The sequence below is a fragment of the Porites lutea genome, chromosome 14 (genome assembly GCF_958299795.1).
Source record: "Porites lutea chromosome 14, jaPorLute2.1, whole genome shotgun sequence".
Taxonomy (NCBI): Eukaryota; Metazoa; Cnidaria; class Anthozoa; order Scleractinia; family Poritidae; genus Porites; species Porites lutea.
In genome coordinates, this window is record NC_133214.1 from 2253888 (window position 1) to 2274430 (window position 20543).

A 20543-nucleotide genomic window follows, 5' to 3' on the forward strand; every position below is an offset into this window, starting at 1 on the left:
TCTCATTACAGCGTTAATTGTGGAAGTGCAAGTACACAAAACTCCATAAAGAATAGACGCACTCGATAGGAGTGCATCATTTAACGGCAAAACGATCAGCGAACCACACGCTACTGGCACAATCATGAGCTCCAAACCTCGTCGTGTTGGTCAATGGCTTCCCTCCGACCCTAAAGTTCTTGACGAATGGTTAGACAACTTGATCAAAAAAGTCAAAGCCGACTCGATCTGCCAAGGAAAGTTAAAGGCGATTGAGGATCAACACCCTCCAGCTGAAGGCGAAGAAATAGCTGAAGCAGCCATGGTTAAGCTTCCACCTCCACCTCCCCCTGCAGACGAACGGTATCGTCTCCATCCACCGGTGGAAGACTTGAAGAATGCCATTCTTACCGACCCTGAGATCAACATGTTTTTCCATCAAATGTTCTGGCAACAGTATAGACTCCCAGATTCTTCAGAAGGAGTCAAAATTCCGACCTGGCATTTGATGATTGTGTTGATCGACTACATCATGACAACTGCTCCTGAGTTCAACGAGTCTGGTTTGGTTGGCTTCCCCATCAATGTAATCTTGAACTGGCCGATGAATACCACTGCTGGCTTTGCTGCTTTCCTGAACGACAAAGTCAACAAGTTGTTCAAGGCGATTCTCAATTACTGGGCAGAAACCTGGCTGAACACTCCAAAATCTTGCTCTGTTTTGACCACGGAGTCACCTGGAGGTTGGTTTAGCGAAGAGGCAATGAAGCATATGCCAAACTTTGTTGAAGAATTTGAATGCCACCCAGAGCAACCCCATTATGGCTTTAAGTCATGGGACGATTTTTTTACCAGAAAGTTTCGGACGAAACCTGATGTTCGTCCAGTAGCATCCCCAGACGATGATTACATTGTTGCAAATGCCTGTGAATCGGCGCCGTACAAGTTGGCTATAAACGTTAAGCACAGGGACTTCTTTTGGATAAAAAAGCAGCGATACTCGTTGGATTTCATCCTGAACGGGAAAGAAAAAGCCCAGCCATTTTATGGTGGAACCTTGTACCAAGCATTTCTGAGCGCCACCAGTTACCACCGATGGCACAGCCCCGTGACTGGTGAAATCGTTGGAACGGAGCTTGTGGATGGTTCCTACTACTCGCAAACCCACAACATCCAGGACGACCCCGCATCACCCAACATGTCACAGGGATACATTGCTCAGGTAGCCGCCCGGGGTATTATTTACATTAAAGCTAAAAACCCTCATATTGGCTTGATGTGCTTCGTATCAATCGGTATGTCAGAAGTGTCTACCAACGAAATCACTGTTAAGAAAGGGGATAAAGTAAAGAAAGGTGACCAGCTTGGCATGTTTCACTTTGGTGGCTCCACACATTTGCTGATATTCCGCCCAGAAGTGGACATCGAGTTTGATCTTGGAGGTCAAACACCAGGTCTGGATTCACATAATATCAACGTCAAAGCTAAGATTGCTGAAGTGAAAAAGCCAAAGAAGTGAGAAGAGTTGCGAGGATTTTGAAAGACATTGAACTGTTGTGAGTTTACATTCCTAATTTTAACTTACTACGTTAGGTTACGATATTGTGAGTGATTTTTAGCGTTGTAGAGAATTACCTGTAAACAGGGTGAAACCTTGAAACAATCTTTTTCTTGCATAGAGCAGAACCAGAGAGGTAATTGCTGCGAGGTCGGTGTACCTTCCCTCCATTTGATTTTCAGAAAAAGTTAAAAATTGACAATCGATATGCTTAATTTTTGATTTTAAATTTTTGATTGCTAGGAAAAAGGAAAACTGAAATCATTTTTCAATTTCGGAAATCAAAAATTGAAAATTACAAAATTGGCGCTCTTGAATTCTGATTTTCGCTTTCTTGAAAACTAGAAAAGAACAAAATTGAAGACTATTTTGATTTTTTTTGTCTCAACTACGTTTGACCTGTCCCACGAAGTCAAAACTGTAAGAGTTGACAAAACAATTCATGTGTAACAAAAGTGCAAGAAACAGTACCAACACCGATAAAATGCTAAATGACAAGTCGCTTTTTGATTTTACTAATAATGGCACAACTCCATCCGCTCGGCTTTTGAACCACAAACAAGATGGCGGTGGCCTCAGGTTTCGTTCGGGTCAGTGTTCTTCGAGTTGTATGGTCTCAAGCGGAAATTTCACGCTAACGGTAGTGTTTTTGTTACGTGCAACAGCCTGTCTGTACCATGACCGAAACGTTTTCTAAGGAATGAACTCAATTTCTTGACCGGTGAGTATGCTTTAGTTTGAACGTGTGGGCACATGTAACTCATGTGCGGTGTAAAACGGCACCAGTTACGTGCACAAGAAAATGTAGCTCTAAGTTTTGAGTCTGTAGATGAAATCCCGTGGTGCGACCATTTAAATGAGACCTCTTTGGCAGTACTTTCACATGGTACTATTTATTTAGTATGTCGCTCTAACTTTTGAGTCTGTTGATGAAATCCCGTGGTGTGACCATTCAAATGAAACCTCTTCAGCAGTACTTTACTGTGGTACTGTTTATTATGCTGTTCAAGGTAGTTCTAACTTTTGAGTCTGTGGATGAAATCCTATGGTGTGACCATTTAAATGAAACCTCCTTAGCAGTACTTTTGATTGGTACTATTCGATTTTATGTATTTTACAAAATTAAATGTAGGATTTTTCCCAAATTTTCGTTTTGGCCACTGTTAGGAATGAAAGGGTTAGCTTGATCATGGGTTTTGTAGAAGTTGAGATGCATGCAGTGTAGACCTTTGGGCTCAACATAGCAAGATACGTTTTGCATGCATGTTTTTGTAGCAGAAGCATTGCCTTAATAGTCATTTGTTGATAGCATTTTTCATTTTTCAATTACGTTTGTACTGGGGCACGATCGTGTTAATAACTTGTTGTTGTTTGTATAATGTCACTTAATAAAATTACCACATTTATCCGATGTTTTGTTGTGTATTGTGCGACAAGGAGTTTTAATCAGGTGCATGCACCAAGAGTTTTTTTAATTTGTCTCTTGCTCTATATAAAATACGATACCTTTACACTCGAGGGTGGGGGTTGACTTCTTTCTGAAAAAGACCACGTTGCACGTCGAAAATTTTGAAATTGACCCCTAAAGGAGACCAATCTGATTTAAAAAATAGAATTTATTTTGCTAAATTTGTTCCCTAAAACCCTAAACGAGACTTTGAAGGCTAAAAGTATTCTTGGTTTTCACGTGACGTCAGAAAAAACTAAAATAAAAAAAAAATGAGTTTTTACATTCGTCAGCTAAAAGACATATTTAAACATATATCTGCTGGCCTGTTTTCAGCTTGGTAGCCTGCTTTGTTTTGAAAATAGAGCAGTTTGAATTTCACATGTTTTCACAATACGTAAAATCTACATTGTTTCTGAGTAGCATCACAGGCAGCCCAAGCTCTATATATGAATACTGCAGAATTCAGTATATTGACTCTGTATATTGTTTCGTAATTTGAATAATTTGCATATTTATAAAGTTTTTTATGAGAAAAAACAATAAGGCTGAAAATTGCGAAAAATTGCCCGCACCGGCGTATAAAGACTAGGAAAAAGAAGCGGCGAGATAAAAACCTTTGCTAGCAGGGTATTCTCTTTACGCCCGTGATCTGTTAAAATAGTTACCGCGTACAGCGTACATGACCTTTTGATGGTAGATATTGATTGCTGGACGGTTTATTCCGTGTTTCTAAGAGTCTCCCCACCTACCCCGACCCTAACTCAACAGGAATGCTAACTCATCACCTGCGGGAAACTCATCAGCTGGTTAGGGGAGGGGTATGTGGAAAGTTCATTTCCCACAATCACACATTGATCCATTCTAACCAACCTGTTGAACTGATGACTTGGTAGATCAATGACTTTTTCAAATGACGCTTTGAAAGAATGTGATCCCAGATCCGTCTTGTTTATTAATCTGATATATGTAATCGGCTTGGTTATCTTCTGTAAGTTATATCGTTCTCCTTTGAAAATGCTCGTTTCCTGTCAGAAGAAATAGTCATTCAAGGGTATCGCATTCCTCCCCAATAAGTTAATAAACAGAACCACACTGTACTTGCAATGTACGCGTGGAGTTTTAATTGTCACAGCATGCAATACACCAAGCGTGGCATTCTAACCAACCTGTTGAACTGATGACTTGGCAGATCAATGACTTTTCCAAATGACGCGTTGAAAGAATGTGATCCCAGATCCGTCTTGTTTATTAATCTGATATATGTAATCGGCTTGGTTATCTTCGGTAAGTTATATCCAGTCTCCTTCGAAAATGCTCGTTTCCTGTCAGGAGAAATAGTCATTCAAGGGTATCGCATTCCTCCCCAAGTAAGTTAATAAACAGAACCACACTGTACTTGCAATGTACGCGTGGAGTTTTAATTGACACAGCATGCAATACGCCAAGCGTGGCTGAATATTGTTGTTGTGTTGATGTTGTATCGTTTACCTTAGGAATACATGTACCTGAGCCAATTACTGTTCATTTCGTATGCAACATTACGTGCAACTTTGCATGTATTTGTATAAGGTCAGGCCTAGGGTAGAAGCTTTTTGTGCTTGCCTTCGAGTGAACCTCATGCTTCAAAATAACTGTTGCAATACGTAATATGGATAACAGTTGTCCTAACTTAAAAGTTTTACATTCCCTTGTACATCGTGGGAGCGTGAATTGTGCATGTTATTTTTCAGTTATTACTTACTTAGGTCTCTGAAAATTGTTGGTGTCATATCACAAGCTGTCCGAAAAGTTGGTTTAGTTGTGTACTTCGCACGACATTGTCGTTCTAGGTTACTGCCTCTGTATCCCGTGTTTAGCATTTCGTGTGTGTGCTAATGAACGTGTTTTCCTTGCTTTCTTAGTTGCAAGAGTACTAGTCACGCTGCAGTCCACAATGTAGTTTTTGTTTGTTTGTTTTTTCTGTAGCCCTCCGAGTCCCGTGCTTGCCGAAAGAATAGTAGCCAAGTATTTCCTTTTCACAACTTCGAGTTGCCATACCGTTCCATCATTTGTTGTAGTTTTTATTGTTGGTGTCGGTGGTTCCTTCCTTTCTCTGACGCTGTCCTTTGTATCGCTACAGGCAACCATGCCTGGGTTCGATTTCTTGTTAGCACAATCTTAATTAAATTCTACAAATTCTTGGACAGAGAGAATTCGGTTACATTCTGGTTCCACATTTCCTATGCACAGCTTCCCGTGACTCGCAACGCGTGCAATTGTGTAACATTTTAGTCTGGCAATGGCTTTGTTAACTGATGTAACCCGAGGGAAGCCCGAGGGTCTCCTAGTCCTGGTGCCGAGATTCCAGAGGCCAAAACTACCCTGACTCACTTGGCACAAGAGTTAAGTTTGATAAAGTAGCAAAACAAGTAATAAATTAAATGCTGCTTGAGAGGTACCTATTTACTTGTGAATTTTTTACAGAGAAGCAAATTTCTGAGGCCTGTTATTCCGTGTAATACGTGATGTGGGCTTATTAATTGAAATTGCGGCGTGAACTGCATATAAATGGATGTGTAATTCCGCTAATCGTCCATGCCAGAATTGAAATATGGAACAAAAACTAACTACTAGTCTTTTTGTTTTGCATGGAATTTAAACTTTTAAACTTTCTGTTAAACTACACTTGCTTCAATGGGCCATTTCCGAGTAGTCTTGAGCCTCTGTTTCAAAGCGAGGCTAAGTGCAAAGCCGTTGAGATGAAAATCATTTTTAATCTCATCCAAATAAAACTCTCTAGATTTTGCACTTAACCTCGTTTTGAAGTGAGAGTTGTAGGGACCCTAAACTGGCCTATTTCTGGTTTGTTTTTGTCATCAAATTTTAAAATAAAAATTTTCCGTTTCTTTAGAGTTATTTGTTTTATCAGACATTAGAACTACTCAAGATTATTTAACTCTTCAAAAATTTTCAGTTTCATTATTTTGCAAACCTTGCACTTTAGGAGACGATTTATACGCTGGCTCTCCTAAACTTTCGACTGGGTACGTTCTACCCATTGTTATTCACATCAGTGAACCGGTGATACCATGATTGAGAATCTTTGAGTATTTAATAAGACAAGACTTATCTATTTACAACATATGAGCCACACTATTCCTGTCAATAACAGATTTATGATAAAGGCAAAACAAAATCGTTTCTTGCAGGACAAAGCCAGTCATCCCGAGCGGGCAAGATCGGGAACTATCTTGCTCGCTCGGGTAGCCAATCAGAATTAAGGATTCGCCTCGTCTTGCTCGTTTGTAACTTGCGTTGCAGCCGGACTTGACACTCGAGACTCGATATTTTGACTGTCTGCGACTGAGACTAGCTTGTTTGCGGATTATAATAAAAACACAGTAACTTGCAATTACAAAATGTTAGGGCATTTTTCTGCATTAATCATTTATACAAAGGGCTACACTACAGGGCTTCCCAGAAAATAGAAATCATTTTTTCAATCGCTTCAGGTAAGCTTGTATCGGTGAAGAGCTTTCATCCCTATCCAAGCCAGCGGTAAATACCTACATCCCTTTCGTTAAATATATAATGTACAGTACGAAGCATTTTCGATGGGTGTAGTGTTCTTGAAAACCTACTTTTCTAGCTACATCTGCAACGTGTTCAAGTTGGTTTCAGCACGACATCTCCCGCCTAGTCAGGGGACTTGGGACTTGGAGGACTTTCTTTCAGGTAAGTCGCTAAATAAATCAATTTAACAGTTTGACACTAAGACAGAAAATGAATTGAAGCGAGTTCCATAATCAGTTAAAAGTTGAACACGGAGCTTCAACTTGTAATCTGTCTTCCTTCTCCATTTCTTCTTTACACTGTCAACTGGATTCATTGGTTCATATCATCAGGGGCAAGCTATAGAAATAATCGAGTAAAGATTATTAGTAATTATTTAATTTTTAAAATTGGTCTTTTAATGAGTTGTTAGATTACAGTGTACACCCATTGCCTGTTGCCCTTGTGATATAGCTGTGCGCATGCGTAATGTACTGGCCATTTCGCGGAGCTAGTAGTGTCTGCTTCCTTGTTGTTACCGTTTTGTACTCTTTTCGCTGACCAAAAGGATCGCGGCCTCTGGGAACGAGATTATTCTTTTCTGGTAACATTGATTAAGTCATGTGCGCATGAGCATTTGGTTGCCAAGCAAAGAAAACTACGTAACAAGTCGCAGAAAGCAGCCTCACCAGCCTGCGTAACGCAAGAAACTTTCTGCAACCGTCACAGAAACCTGAGTTAATTGAAGATTTGCGGTAGTCAAACGTTTCTCACATTCCGAATTAATTTTTTGCTCACAAATTCAGGAGAAATAACTTACCTAACATTAAGAAAAAGAGCGGACAAAACAAGCCAGAAATGAAGAAACATTCCTGTAGAATAAACAACAGATATATTTAGTGAAACATATCAAAAAAGCACGTTTTCTTAAATTTTATCTGTACTGCAAATGAATTCTGTGACTTGCCTGCGCTATGGAAAACTTGCGAAAAATCAACCAGGTTTGGCATTGTGAATACCATTTCTCTTGCAAAGGAGATCTCTTTTATTTGACCGAAATATGATTTTTTGGTGAATATTTTTTTCGCTTGGTCACCTTTTCACAGGAATGAAACGGTTAAGCTATAATCACTCACCGGTCGCTGAATCAGGAGGACATACAGTCTCACAATCCCGTACCACTTTATCGAACCCCACGACAATCTGACTGTAGTTTCTCTTGACATCGTCACAGACAAAATGTTTATCCTGAAGCACCACATAGTCGCATTTTGTGGCGTTGAAATTTGCTGCATTGCAATCTTGATCGATGCCGGTTCCTTTTATTTTGCATTGCAATGTAACAGTTACAGTGCCACCGATCCCACTGCAGGACTGGCTGCAATCTGCGAATGCCAACGTAGTTATGGAATCTATGCTGAGGGTAACTGTTGACGGATTAAAATGATACATTAGGTCGCGTGTGGACTACTCAACAAAGTTTTATACGGAAAGCTTCCACCCCTCCCCCGGGGAGGTACTCCCCCTATATAAGCCATACATGTGTGTGCCGCCCCAAAGGGAAGGATTTTTGCGCCGTTTTGGTCTGAAAATGGGTACAGACTTTGCTCATTTTGGTGTGGAATCGGGTATGGTTTTCAAAAGAACTACGGGAGTGTACGAACCTATTTATTTTTTTCAATTCCAAATGAGTAAGAAAGAAAGAGAAATATGCGAATTCGAAATGGATTGTAAGAAGCCTTTTTTGTTGCTGTTCTAATCTAAGTAATGATGAAATAATTTATGAAAGGCCAGGTCTGAGAATGGGTAATGATTTTAGAGGCCAGGTCTGAAAACGGGTGTGAAAAATGATATTTTTTGGTCTGAAAAAGGGTCGGGATTTGGAGAACTGGGCGGAACTTCTATGGTCTATAAGAGTGTAGACCATGGGAAATTGTGGTCGATTTGTTTTTTACTATAACATTAATTTTATTTTTTACGAAAAACCACAAACGAAACAAGCGGCACTGCGTGACATGTTACGTCATTTCCATGGTATATACTCTCATAGACCATAGCTCTTGACCAATCACCGCGCCGAGGATTCGCTCAGTTATTGTAAAAAGCATTTTGGTTATAGATAAAGCGATAGGTTATGACTATAACACAGATTTGCCCTAAAACAGCAATATCCTGAGAGCCCCTTAAAACTCAGATCGATATTTACCATTTACCATGGGCACAGCTGAGGTCTGATTGATGGAAGGTACTGCTGTTATCGATGAATTTGTCATTGCAGTGGAAGACGCAATCGGTTCCGTTGGTGATACTGTAGCTGTAAGTGAGACTACTTGCGTGGTTGATGTCGTGTTTCCCGTCATAGCTGATGTTGTTGTCACCGACATAGGTTCCGTGGATGAATAGGATGATGTCGTGGATGTGGAAAGGATTTCTGATAATGGCGTGGACGTAGAAGACGTTGTTGACGGCGTGAACGTGGACGCGGAAAGCGTTCTTGACGGAGTGGAGGTTGAAAGAGTTGCTGATGACGGAGAGGTTGAAGTAGAGGTTGGGGGCGTTGATGTGGGGATGGTTGTCGACGACGCAGAGGCGGAGAGTGCTGTTGTTGATGGTGATGATTTTGTCATTGAGTTTGATGTAGCTGAAGATGGTGATGATGATGATGATGAAATTGATGACAATGATGATAGTGATGATGTTGGTGATGAGGATATTGATGATGATGGAGAGGAGGATAGTGATGCTGATGCTGAAACTGATTCCGATGTTGATGTAGGTGCTGATACTGATGTCGATATTGATGCTGGTGCTGATGTCGATATTGATGTTGATGTTGATGCTGATATTGATGCTGATGTTGACGTTGATGTTGATGCTGATATTGATGGTGATGTTGATACTGATGTTGACGTTGATGCTGATGCTGAAACTGATTCCGATGTTGATGTAGGTGCTGATACTGATGTCGATATTGATGCTGGTGCTGATGTCGATATTGATGTTGATGTTGATGCTGATATTGATACTGATGTTGATACTGATGTTGACGTTGATGTTGATGTTGATGCTGATATTGATGCTGATGTTGACGTTGATGTTGATGCTGATATCGATGGTGATGTTGATACTGATGTTGACGTTGATGTTGATGCTGATATTGATGGTGATGTTGATACTGATGTTGACGTTGATGTTGATGCTGATATTGATGGTGATGTTGATGTTGATGTTGATGCTGATATTGATGTCGATATTGATGCTGGTGCTGATGTCGATATTGATGTTGATGTTGATGCTGATATTGATGCTGATGTCGATGCTGATATTAATGCTGATGTTGACGTTGATGTTGATGCTGATATTGATGGTGATGTTGATACTGATGTTGACGTTGATGTTGATGCTGATATTGATGGTGATGTTGATGTTGATGTTGATGCTGATATTGATGTCGATATTGATGCTGGTGCTGATGTCGATATTGATGTTGATGTTGATGCTGATATTGATGCTGATGTTGATGCTGATATTGATGCTGATGTCGATGCTGATATTGATGCTGATGTTGACGTTGATGTTGATGCTGATATTGATGGTGATGTTGATAGTGATGTTGACGTTGATGTTGATGCTGATATTGATGGTGATGTTGATGTTGATGTTGATGCTGATATTGATGTCGATATTGATGCTGGTGCTGATGTCGATATTGATGTTGATGTTGATGCTGATATTGATGCTGATGTCGATGCTGATATTGATGCTGATGTTGACGTTGATGTTGATGCTGATATTGATGGTGATGTTGATACTGATGTTGACGTTGATGCTGATGCTGAAACTGATTCCGATGTTGATGTAGGTGCTGATACTGATGTCGATATTGATGCTGGTGCTGATGTCGATATTGATGTTGATGTTGATGCTGATATTGATACTGATGTTGACGTTGATGTTGATGCTGATATTGATGGTGATGTTGACGTTGATGTTGACGTTGATGCTGATGCTGAAACTGATTCCGATGTTGATGTAGGTGCTGATACTGATGTCGATATTGATGCTGGTGCTGATGTCGATATTGATGTTGATGTTGATGCTGATATTGATGCTGATGTCGATGCTGATATTGATGCTGATATTGACGTTGATGTTGATGCTGATATTGATGGTGATGTTGATACTGATGTTGACGTTGATGTTGATGCTGATATTGATGGTGATGTTGATGTTGATGTTGATGTTGATGCTGATATTGATGTCGATATTGATGCTGGTGCTGATGTCGATATTGATGTTGATGTTGATGCTGATATTGATGCTGATGTTGATGCTGATATTGATGCTGATGTTGACGTTGATGTTGATGCTGATATTGATGGTGATGTTGATACTGATGTTGACGTTGATGTTGATGCTGATATTGAGGGTGATGTTGATGCTGATGAGGACAACGATGGCGACAATGATACTGACGCTGAAGCAGAAGCAGAAGATGTGGATGCAAAAGCTGATAACGATGTCAAAGATAAGGATGGTGAAGAAGATCCTTGGTGGATCCAATGAATTAACAGAACTGGAAGACATAGCACTCGATAAGCTGCCATCATCTTTTCTAAGGAGAAAGATAATACAAAACAGAGTTAACACCTAGAGTAGTCTCATATTCTATAATAAACAATATGTTTTTCGAGTTGTAAAGGGTTTAAAAACAAGTCGGCAGACACAATAGCGCTGCGCGCCGTTGCTATTCATAGACCGGAAACTCAGACAAACAACCAGAAATTTACATTAGCGAATTTCTCACTTTTGTCTGACTTTTGTCATTAAAATGTCATGTTTGTCTGTCTTTTGTCATCAAAATGAAAAAAATTACAAAACTCAGACAAAAATTGTAAATCAGTCACTTTGACGTCTTTCGCGCGCCACGCTATTTCCATTAGTTGCAGAAAGAAGAGTAAAAAAAGAAACAAATTTCATTTGACAAAAAGAACAGAATAGCACGGTGTAAAAGAGGTTATTTAAGAAAATTCTCAGTCAAGGATCCAAAAAATATCATGGCTGATTCCTTCAAAATTCCGGCACTGCGCACTGATCACTATTGTGTGTAATTTTACGTTCTTAGCGGCGCTGTAAAATTTGTGTCTGTTCGGTCATCCTAGGGGAACGTGAGTCTTTCCGAAATTACCAGGGCTTCAGTATCATTTCCCCCGAAAATTTTAGATGCAATTTAACTTATTACAAAGGACAAAGGAAAGATTCCTCTTTCTGATTCCTCTTTCTATCTCATTTTTCAATCCGAAAATTTTAAGTTTTTCTTTATTCGTTGAAAAATAACCTATAACATGAGGAGTAAAATGTGAAAAATTAAATTTCAGAAAATCGTAGGAAATTTATTAGATGAGCTTCGAAAATTTTACATAAATGGAACGGTCGTGTATCTAGAATCTTTTTAGCCGTCCTCAAGCAAAAGAAAATTCTAGGCAATATTTGCGTATCCGAACAGATATTTTACAGAACACAGTCATTGCGTGCCCCTGATTTGAATAGTCACACCATAGTATCTCATCCACAGATCCAAAAGTTAGAACCACCTTGTACAGCATAATAAACAGTACCACAGGAAAGTACTGCTCAGTAGCTTTCATTTGAATGGTCACACCATAGGATTTCATCCAAGGATTCAAAAGTTAGAACCACCTTGTACAGCATAATAAACAGTACCACAGGAAAGTACTGCTCAGTAGCTTTCATTTGAATGGTCACACCATAGGATTTCATCCAAGGATTCAAAAGTTAGAACCACCTTGTACAGCATAATAAACAGAACCCCAGGAAAGTACTGCTCAGTAGCTTTCATTTGAATGGTCATACAATAGGATTTCAAACAAAGACTCAAAAGTTAGAACCACCTTGTGCAGACTAATAGAAAAAAGTACCACAGGAAAGTACTGCTTAGCAACTTTCATTTGAACAGAGAAATACATCTTCGAAAAATCGAACCACCTTGTAAATTGTTAGAACTGAACCTAAATTGCTTGATTGGAGTACAGTCTGTGCGTCCATTTAAAACTTTGACAACAAGTGCGTATTATATTTCAGTCTTTTCAATAGAATTTAAGAAAATAGGAGTAGAGGACGTAACCTTATCTTTGAAGACAGATGGTTCTTTAATATATTTTTCAACCATTACTACGCTAGTTTCTGTGAATGTCTGAAAAACGTGATGTGAAAGATAAAGTTGTCGATTACACAGGAAACTCAGTCAAGGAAAGCCTGACGGAAAAAAAGTACAGATTTCCACTAAAAACAGGCTAGAAATGAAGGCCGACGGATTACTACAGTCACAGCTGGCATATAAGCAGCGAGAACTAATACTTGAAACTGTCGAGAAATGCTAAATTTCCTGTTTTATGTTAGGCCGTACCTGGCATTTGTAGTTCTTAAACTTTTGAAGAGGTAAACTGGTCTATTCTGTATGTACCCTGGGTGCCAGAGGGTTTGTTTTCCTGTTGTTTGCGGCGAATTTTTTTCTCGCTTGTCACGATCGTGGCTTCGCCGCTCAATTTTCGCGGCAAACAACAGGAAAAAAAACCCTCTGGCCCCCCAGGGTATTCTGTATGTGTTATGACTATAAGTAGGCATGTTTGCTCCCACTTTGTTTCCATGGTTACATACCTCAATTCAGCAAAGACATGATCTTTGCGACAAACGCGTGGCGGAAAACTTGTCTCTCACTTTTGTAAGTTCAGTGAATCATGTTTCAGATAACTAGTTTTAAAGCCGTTCAATTGACATTCAAGAGAGTTGAATGTTCGTTTTGGGCCAAAAATTAAGGTGTTAAAATAATTCATACGATCACAGTTTTGCATAACGTAGTATTCTCAAATACACCTGTTCCGCTATTTAGTTTTAGTTTAAAGTGGCCCGTTCCTATTTATATGCGTGTTGGTTATGTTTTGATTCGCGTTTTTCAGAATGAAAGATTCAACCACTTCTACGACTTTTTGCATCCTTAATAAATAATGATGGACCTTTAAGGAAATGTTATTTATTTTCTTATAGGTATAAAAACTTTTATATTTAAAACCTCATTTTTACGAAAAATGAAAATAACTTCGAAATCCCACGACAGATTTTTCCCTAACTTCAGCATATAAGCCTCAGAGCTCTCTAGTTTTATGTCTGCAAGTTTGAAGGCAATACGCTCTTCTCACATATGGTAATATGCCCGTCTAACCTCGTTTACGGGTAAAAATTCTTTTGAAATTCAAATACGAAAACGTCGTCTGATTAGCATTTCAAAGGATTTTTTACTCAAAAACGAGGTTAGACGGGCATATTACCATACGTGAGAAGAGCGTATCGTGACCGTAGAAATCGCTCCACAAAATGTTGGTCAAAATCACATGCTATCACATGCTCACGAGCAGTATGCCACTTGGGGATAATAGTTATCATTTACATATGGAAATCTATTTCCAATAAATTGGTAATTTATGGCGATTTCACCTTTGCACAATATACGTTTAAAGATGGTAAACGTTGCAGTGCACTGTTAGACGTTTTTGAGAGAAGGACATGAATGAGGAAAAGTTAAGTGAACCAGGACAAAAGGAAGGTAAACCTGATGAAAGCAATTTGAACAATTTAATAAATACAAATTTTACCAGCCCGAATGATAGCAGCGAACAAGGTAAGTGGTCGGTTTCAGCCACGTTTTGAGCTGTCAATGCTTAGTTTTTTTCTTGCTCAAACTGCCTCATGGGCTATATTTTTGATTGGCTCTTTTTTATTCTGAAACTAATTACAGACGAAGGAGAGGCTCCAGTAAGAAAATCATTTGGGGAGTGTATGAAAATATTGAAAGGTAAGCGAAGAGAAAAAAATAAGCGTCATCCACCGATAAAAAGGAAAGTACCAGTTGAGTACCCTTGCCCTTCTTTATCTCCTACAACAACAAGAAGCCAAAGCGTAAGCCACGCATTAGAATCGGCTAATACACGGTACCGTATAGTTAACTGGGGATATTAATCAGAACAACTGGATAAATGTGCAAAATGTGGTGTGGGTCCCCTGAACTTGAAAAAAAAACGACGAACGAGAGGCAAGCTGGCTTGGGGTACTTGACAAGGATAAGATGTGATTACTGTCAGGAAACAAATGTCGTTCGCACCGATGAAGTTCATACTGAGATGAACCAACGAGGGCAAAAACGCTTCAAACTGAACGAGCGCTGTGTTCTTGGTACCTTTCATTCTGGGAATGGAATCAGACGCAGCTGGAACATCTTCTTTCACCATTGTAGTGTTAAAATATATGCATACTGTGTTTGTTAAGTTACATGCAAACGGACGCAACAACCCCCAACAATGTTGCGTTCGGGTGTTTGCACGGGGCTTTAGGTTAAAGGAACCACTGACTCGTCCCCAGTCTTCTCTATTTGGTTCGCACGCGCGACCGAAGGGAACGCGACGGGTGATACGAAGGAGGAAAACAAAAGGGAGAAAGTCTCTCTTCTTTCCTCCTTCCCAGCACCCCTCGCACTCCCCTTGAGTGCGCCTCTCTCGTTAATATTAATAGCAGACTGAGAGACGACTGGGGACGAGTCAGAAGCAACCACGCTCTAATGCGTGCTCCGTCAATAAGCTACCACCCCCTGGCTTGGCTAGACTAGCAATGTGCGTCCCCCCTCCCGCTAATTCTTAAATTATATGGATATCTTTCTCTCTCTTTTAAACTTTAACTCTCTCTGTTAAACTACACTTGCTTCAATGGGCCATTTCCGAGTAGTCTTGAGCCTCTGTTTCAAAGCGAGGCTAAGTGCAAAGCCGTTGAGATGAAAATCATTTTTATTCTCATGCACATAAAACTCTTTAGATTTTGCACATAGCCTCGTTTTGAAGTGAGAGTTGTAGAGACTCTTAAATGGCCTACTGCTGGCTTGTTTTTGACGTCATCAAATTTTAAAATAAAAATTTTCCGTTTCTTTAGAGTTATTTGTTTTATCAGACATTAGAACTACTCAAGATTATTTATCTCTTCAAAAATTTTCAGTTTCATCATTTTGCAAGCCTTGTACTTTAGGAGACGATTTGCACGCTAGAGTGCGAGCAGTCTCTCTTTTTCTTCAGATTTTGTAAGGGGAGTGCACGTGCGCGCGAGCGTTGCGAGAAACGAAGGCGGCAGCCCCGCGCCTTCAGTCACGCGCGTGATCAATTGCGTGTCTCGGGCGTTTTGCTCGACGGACCAAGAAAAAAGAGAGACCGCTTGTAGTCTATTTATACGCTGGCACTCCTAAACTTTCGACGGGGTACGTTCTACCCATTGTTATTCACATCAGTGAACCGGTGATACCATAATTGAGAATCAGTTAGTATTTAATAAGACAAGACTTATCTATTTACAACATATGAGCCACACTATTCCTGTCAATAACAGATTTATGATAAAGTAAAAGCAAAATCGTTTCTTGCGGGACAAAGCCAGTCATCCCGAGCGGGCAAGATCGGGAACTATCTTGCTCGCTCAGATAGCCAATCAGAATTAAGGATTCGCCTCGTCTTGCTCGTTTGTAACCTGAGTTGCAGCCGGACTTGTCACTCGAGACTCGATATTTTTGACTGTCTACGACTGAGACTAGGTTGTTTGCGGATTATAATAAAAACACAGTAACTTGAAATTACAAAAATGTTAGGGCATTTTTCTGCAATAATCATTTATACAAAGGGCTACACTACAGGGCTTCCCAGAAAATAGAAATCATTTTTTCAATCGCTTCAGGTAAGCTTGTATCGGTGAAGAGCTTTCATCCCTATCCAAGCCAGCGGTAAATACCTACATCCCTCTCGTTAAATATATAATATACAGTACGAAGCACTTTTGATGGGTGTAGTGTTCATATAGAGTGTTTTCACTCACGTGGCCAGCATATATGCAAATTCATTGGAACAAAAGAAAGCGTTTACATAAGAAAAGAGTTCAACTCCCAGAGGACTGGTTTGGGACACCAACATTGGCGCCGCTTCATTGTTTTGGGACACCAATATGGCCGCCGTGACGTCATGTGAAAAGTTGGTTTTAGTACGACATCTCCGGCCTTGTCAGCGGGACTTGGGACTTGGAGGACTTACTTTCAGGTAAGTGACTAAATAAATCAATTAAACAGTTTGACACTAAGACAGGAAATGAATTGAAGCGAGTTCCATAATCAGTTAAAAGTTGAACACGGAGCTTCAACTTGTAATCTGTCTTCCTTCTCCATTTCTTCTTTACACTGTCAACTGGATTCACTGGTTCATACCATCAGGGGCAAGCTATAGAAATAATCGAGTAAAGAAAAGTAAGATTTCCTTATTTAATTTTTTAAATTGGTCTTTTTTATGAGTTGTTAGATTACAGTGTGCACCCACTGCCCGTTGCCCGGGTGATATAGCTGTGCGCATGTCCGAAAGGATCACGGCCTCTGGGAACGAGATTGTTCTTTTCTTTTTAACATTGATTATGTCATGTGCGCATGGGCATTCGGTTGCCAAACAACGAAAACTACGTAACAAGTCGCAGAAAGCAGCCTCACCAGCCTGTGTAACGCAAGAAACTTTCTGCAACCGTCACAGCAACTTGAGTAAATTGAAGATTTGCGGTAGTCAAACGTTTCTCATATTCCGAATTAATTTTTTGCTGACAAATTCAGGAGAAATAACTTACCTAACACTAAGAAAAAGAGCGGACAAAACAAGCCAGAAATGAAGAAACATTCCTGTAGAATAAACAACACATATATTTAGTGAAACATATCAAAAAAGTACGTTTTCTTAAATTTTATCTGTACTGCAAATGAATTCTGTGACTTGCCTGCGCTATGGAAAACTTGCGAAAAATCAACCAGGCTCGGCATTATGAACGCCATTTCTCTTGCAAAGGAGATCTCGTTTATTTGACCGAAATATGATTTTTTGGTGAATATTTTTTTCGCTTGGTCACCTTTTCAGCGGAATGAAACGGTTAAGCTACAAATACTCACCGGCCGCTGAATCAGGAGGACATACAGTCTCACAATCCTGGACCACTTTATCGAACCCCACGACAATCTGACTGTAGTTTCTCTTGACATCGTCACAGATAAAATGTTTATCCCGTAGCACAACATAGTCGCATTTTGTGGCGTTGAAGTTTGCTGCATTGCAATCTTGATCGATGCCGGTTCCTTTTATTTTGCATTGCAATGTAACAGTTACAGTGCCACCGATCCCACTGCAGGACTGGCTGCAATCTGCGGATGCCAACGTTGTTATGGAATCTGTGCTGAGGGTAACTGTTGACGGATTAAAATGATACATTAGGTCCCGTGTCGACTACTCAACAAAGTTTTATACGGAAAGCTTCCACCCCTCCCCCGGAGAGGTACTCCCCCTATATAAGCCATACAGGTATGTGCGGCCCCATAGGGAAGGGTTTTTGCGCCGTTTTGGTCTGAAAAAAGGTATAGACTTTGCTCGTTTTGGTCTGGAATCGGGTATGGTTTTCAAGGTGTTCCTGTTTTAATCTAAGTAGTGATGACATAATTTCTTAAAGGCCAGGTCTGAGAATGGGTATGGATTTTAGAGGCCAGGTCTGAAAATGAGTGTGAAAGATGACATTTTTTGGTCTGAAATAGGGTCAGGATTTGGAGAACTGGGCGGAAATTCTATGGTCCATAATTACTATAACACTTATTTTTTTACGAAAAACCAAAAACGAAACAACCGGTACTGCGTGACATGTTACGTCATTTCCATGGCCTATACTCTCATAGACCATAGCTCTCGACCAATCAGCGCGCGAGGATACGCTCAGTTATTGTAAAAAGTATTTTGGTTATAGATAAAGCAATAGGTTATGACTATAACACAGATTTGACCTTAAACAGCAATATCCTGAGAGCCCCTTAAAACTCAGATCGATATTTACCATTTACAATGGGCATAGCTGAGGTCTGATTGATGGAAGGTACAGCTGTTATCGATGAATTTGTCATTGCAGTGGAAGACGCAATCGGTTCCGTTGGTGATACTGTAGCTGAAAGCGAGGCTCCTCCCGCGGTGGATGTCGTGTTTCCAGTCATAGCTGATGTTGTTGTCACCGACATAGGTTCTGTGGATGAATAGGATGATGGCGTGGATGTGGAAAGGATTGCTGATAACGGCGTGGACGTAGAAGACGTTGTTGACGGCGTGAACGTGGACGCGGAAAGCGTTCTTGACGGAGTGGAGGTTGAAAGAGTTGCTGATGACGGAGAGGTTGAAGTAGAGGTTGGGGGCGTTGATGTGGGGATGGTTGTCGACGACGCAGAGGCGGAGAGTGCTGTTGTTGATGGTGATGATTTTGTCATTGAGTTTGATGTAGCTGAAGATGGTGATGATGATGATGATGAAATTGATGACAATGATGATAGTGATGATGTTGGTGATGAGGATATTGATGATGATGGAGAGGAGGATAGTGATGCTGATGCTGAAACTGATTCCGATGTTGATGTAGGTGCTGATACTGATGTCGATATTGATGCTGGTGCTGATGTCGATATTGATGTTGATGTTGATGCTGATATTGATACTGATGTTGACGTTGATGTTGATGCTGATATTGATGGTGATGTTGACGTTGATGTTGACGTTGATGCTGATGCTGAAACTGATTCCGATGTTGATGTAGGTGCTGATACTGATGTCGATATTGATGCTGGTGCTGATGTCGATATTGATGTTGATGATGATGCTGATATTGATACTGATGTTGATACTGATGTTGACGTTGATGTTGATGTTGATGCTGATATTGATGCTGATGTTGACGTTGATGTTGATGCTGATATTGATGGTGATGTTGATACTGATGTTGACGTTGATGTTGATGCTGATATTGATGGTGATGTTGATACCGATGTTGACGTTGATGTTGATGCTGATATTGATGGTGATATTGATGCTGGTGCTGATGTCGATATTGATGTTGATGTTGATGCTGATATTGATGCTGATGTCGATGCTGATATTGATGCTGATGTTGACGTTGATGTTGATGCTGATATTGATGGTGATGTTGATACTGATGTTGACGTTGATGTTGATGCTGATATTGATGGTGATGTTGATGTTGATGTTGATGCTGATATTGATGTCGATATTGATGCTGGTGCTGATGTCGATATTGATGCTGATGTTGATGCTGATATTGATGCTGATGTTGATGCTGATATTGATGCTGATGTTGACGTTGATGTTGATGCTGATATTGATGGTGATGTTGATACTGATGTTGACGTTGATGTTGATGCTGATATTGAGGTTAATGTTGATGCTGATGAGGACAACGATGGCGACAATGATACTGACGCTGAAGCAGAAGCAGAAGATGTGGATGCAAAAGCTGATAACGATGTCAAAGATAAGGATGGTGAAGAAGATCCTTGGTGGATCCAATGAATTAACAGAACTGGAAGACATAGCACTCGATAAGCTGCCATCATCTTTTCTAAGGAGAAAGATAATACAAAACAGAGTAAACACCTAGAGTAGTCTCATATTCTATAATAAACAATATGTTTTTCGAGTTCTAGAGGGTTTAAAAACAAGTCGGCAGACACAATAGCGCTGCGCGCCGTTGCTATTCATAGACCGGAAACTCAGACAAACCACCAGAAATTTACATTAGCGAATTTCTCACTTTTGTCTGACTTTTGTCATTAAAATGTCATGTTTGTCTGTCTTTTGTCATCAAAATGAAAAAAATTACAAAACTCAGACAAAAATTGCAAATCAGTCACTTTGACGTCTTTCGCGCGCCACGCTATTTCCATTAGTTGCAGAAAGAAGAGTAAAAAAAGAAACAAATTTCATTTGACAAAAAGAACAGAATAGCACGGTGTAAAAGAGGTTATTTAAGAAAATTCTCAGTCAAGGATCCAAAAAATATCATGGCTGATTCCTTCAAAATTCCGGCACTGCGCACTGATCACTATTGTGTGTAATTTTACGTTCTTAGCGG

At 40.0% G+C, this 20543-nt stretch overlaps 2 protein-coding genes across 2 annotated transcripts; one reads left to right on the forward strand and one right to left on the reverse strand.

Annotated features, from left to right (window-relative positions):
* On the forward strand, positions 1–2948 carry LOC140924697 (uncharacterized). The gene has a single exon (XM_073374717.1). It carries the CDS (start codon positions 125–127, stop codon positions 1496–1498), a length of 1374 nt encoding a protein of 457 aa, XP_073230818.1. The 5' UTR covers positions 1–124; the 3' UTR covers positions 1499–2948.
* A 13648-nt stretch (positions 2949–16596) lies between these two features.
* On the reverse strand, positions 16597–18576 carry LOC140924293 (uncharacterized). The gene is made up of 4 exons (XM_073374324.1): positions 18468–18576; positions 17542–17832; positions 17226–17277; positions 16597–16834 (listed from the first exon to the last, which is right to left on the reverse strand). Exons 1-4 carry the CDS (start codon positions 18532–18534, stop codon positions 16816–16818), a joined length of 429 nt encoding a protein of 142 aa, XP_073230425.1. The 5' UTR covers positions 18535–18576; the 3' UTR covers positions 16597–16815.
* Between the last annotated feature and the right edge of the window lie 1967 nt (positions 18577–20543).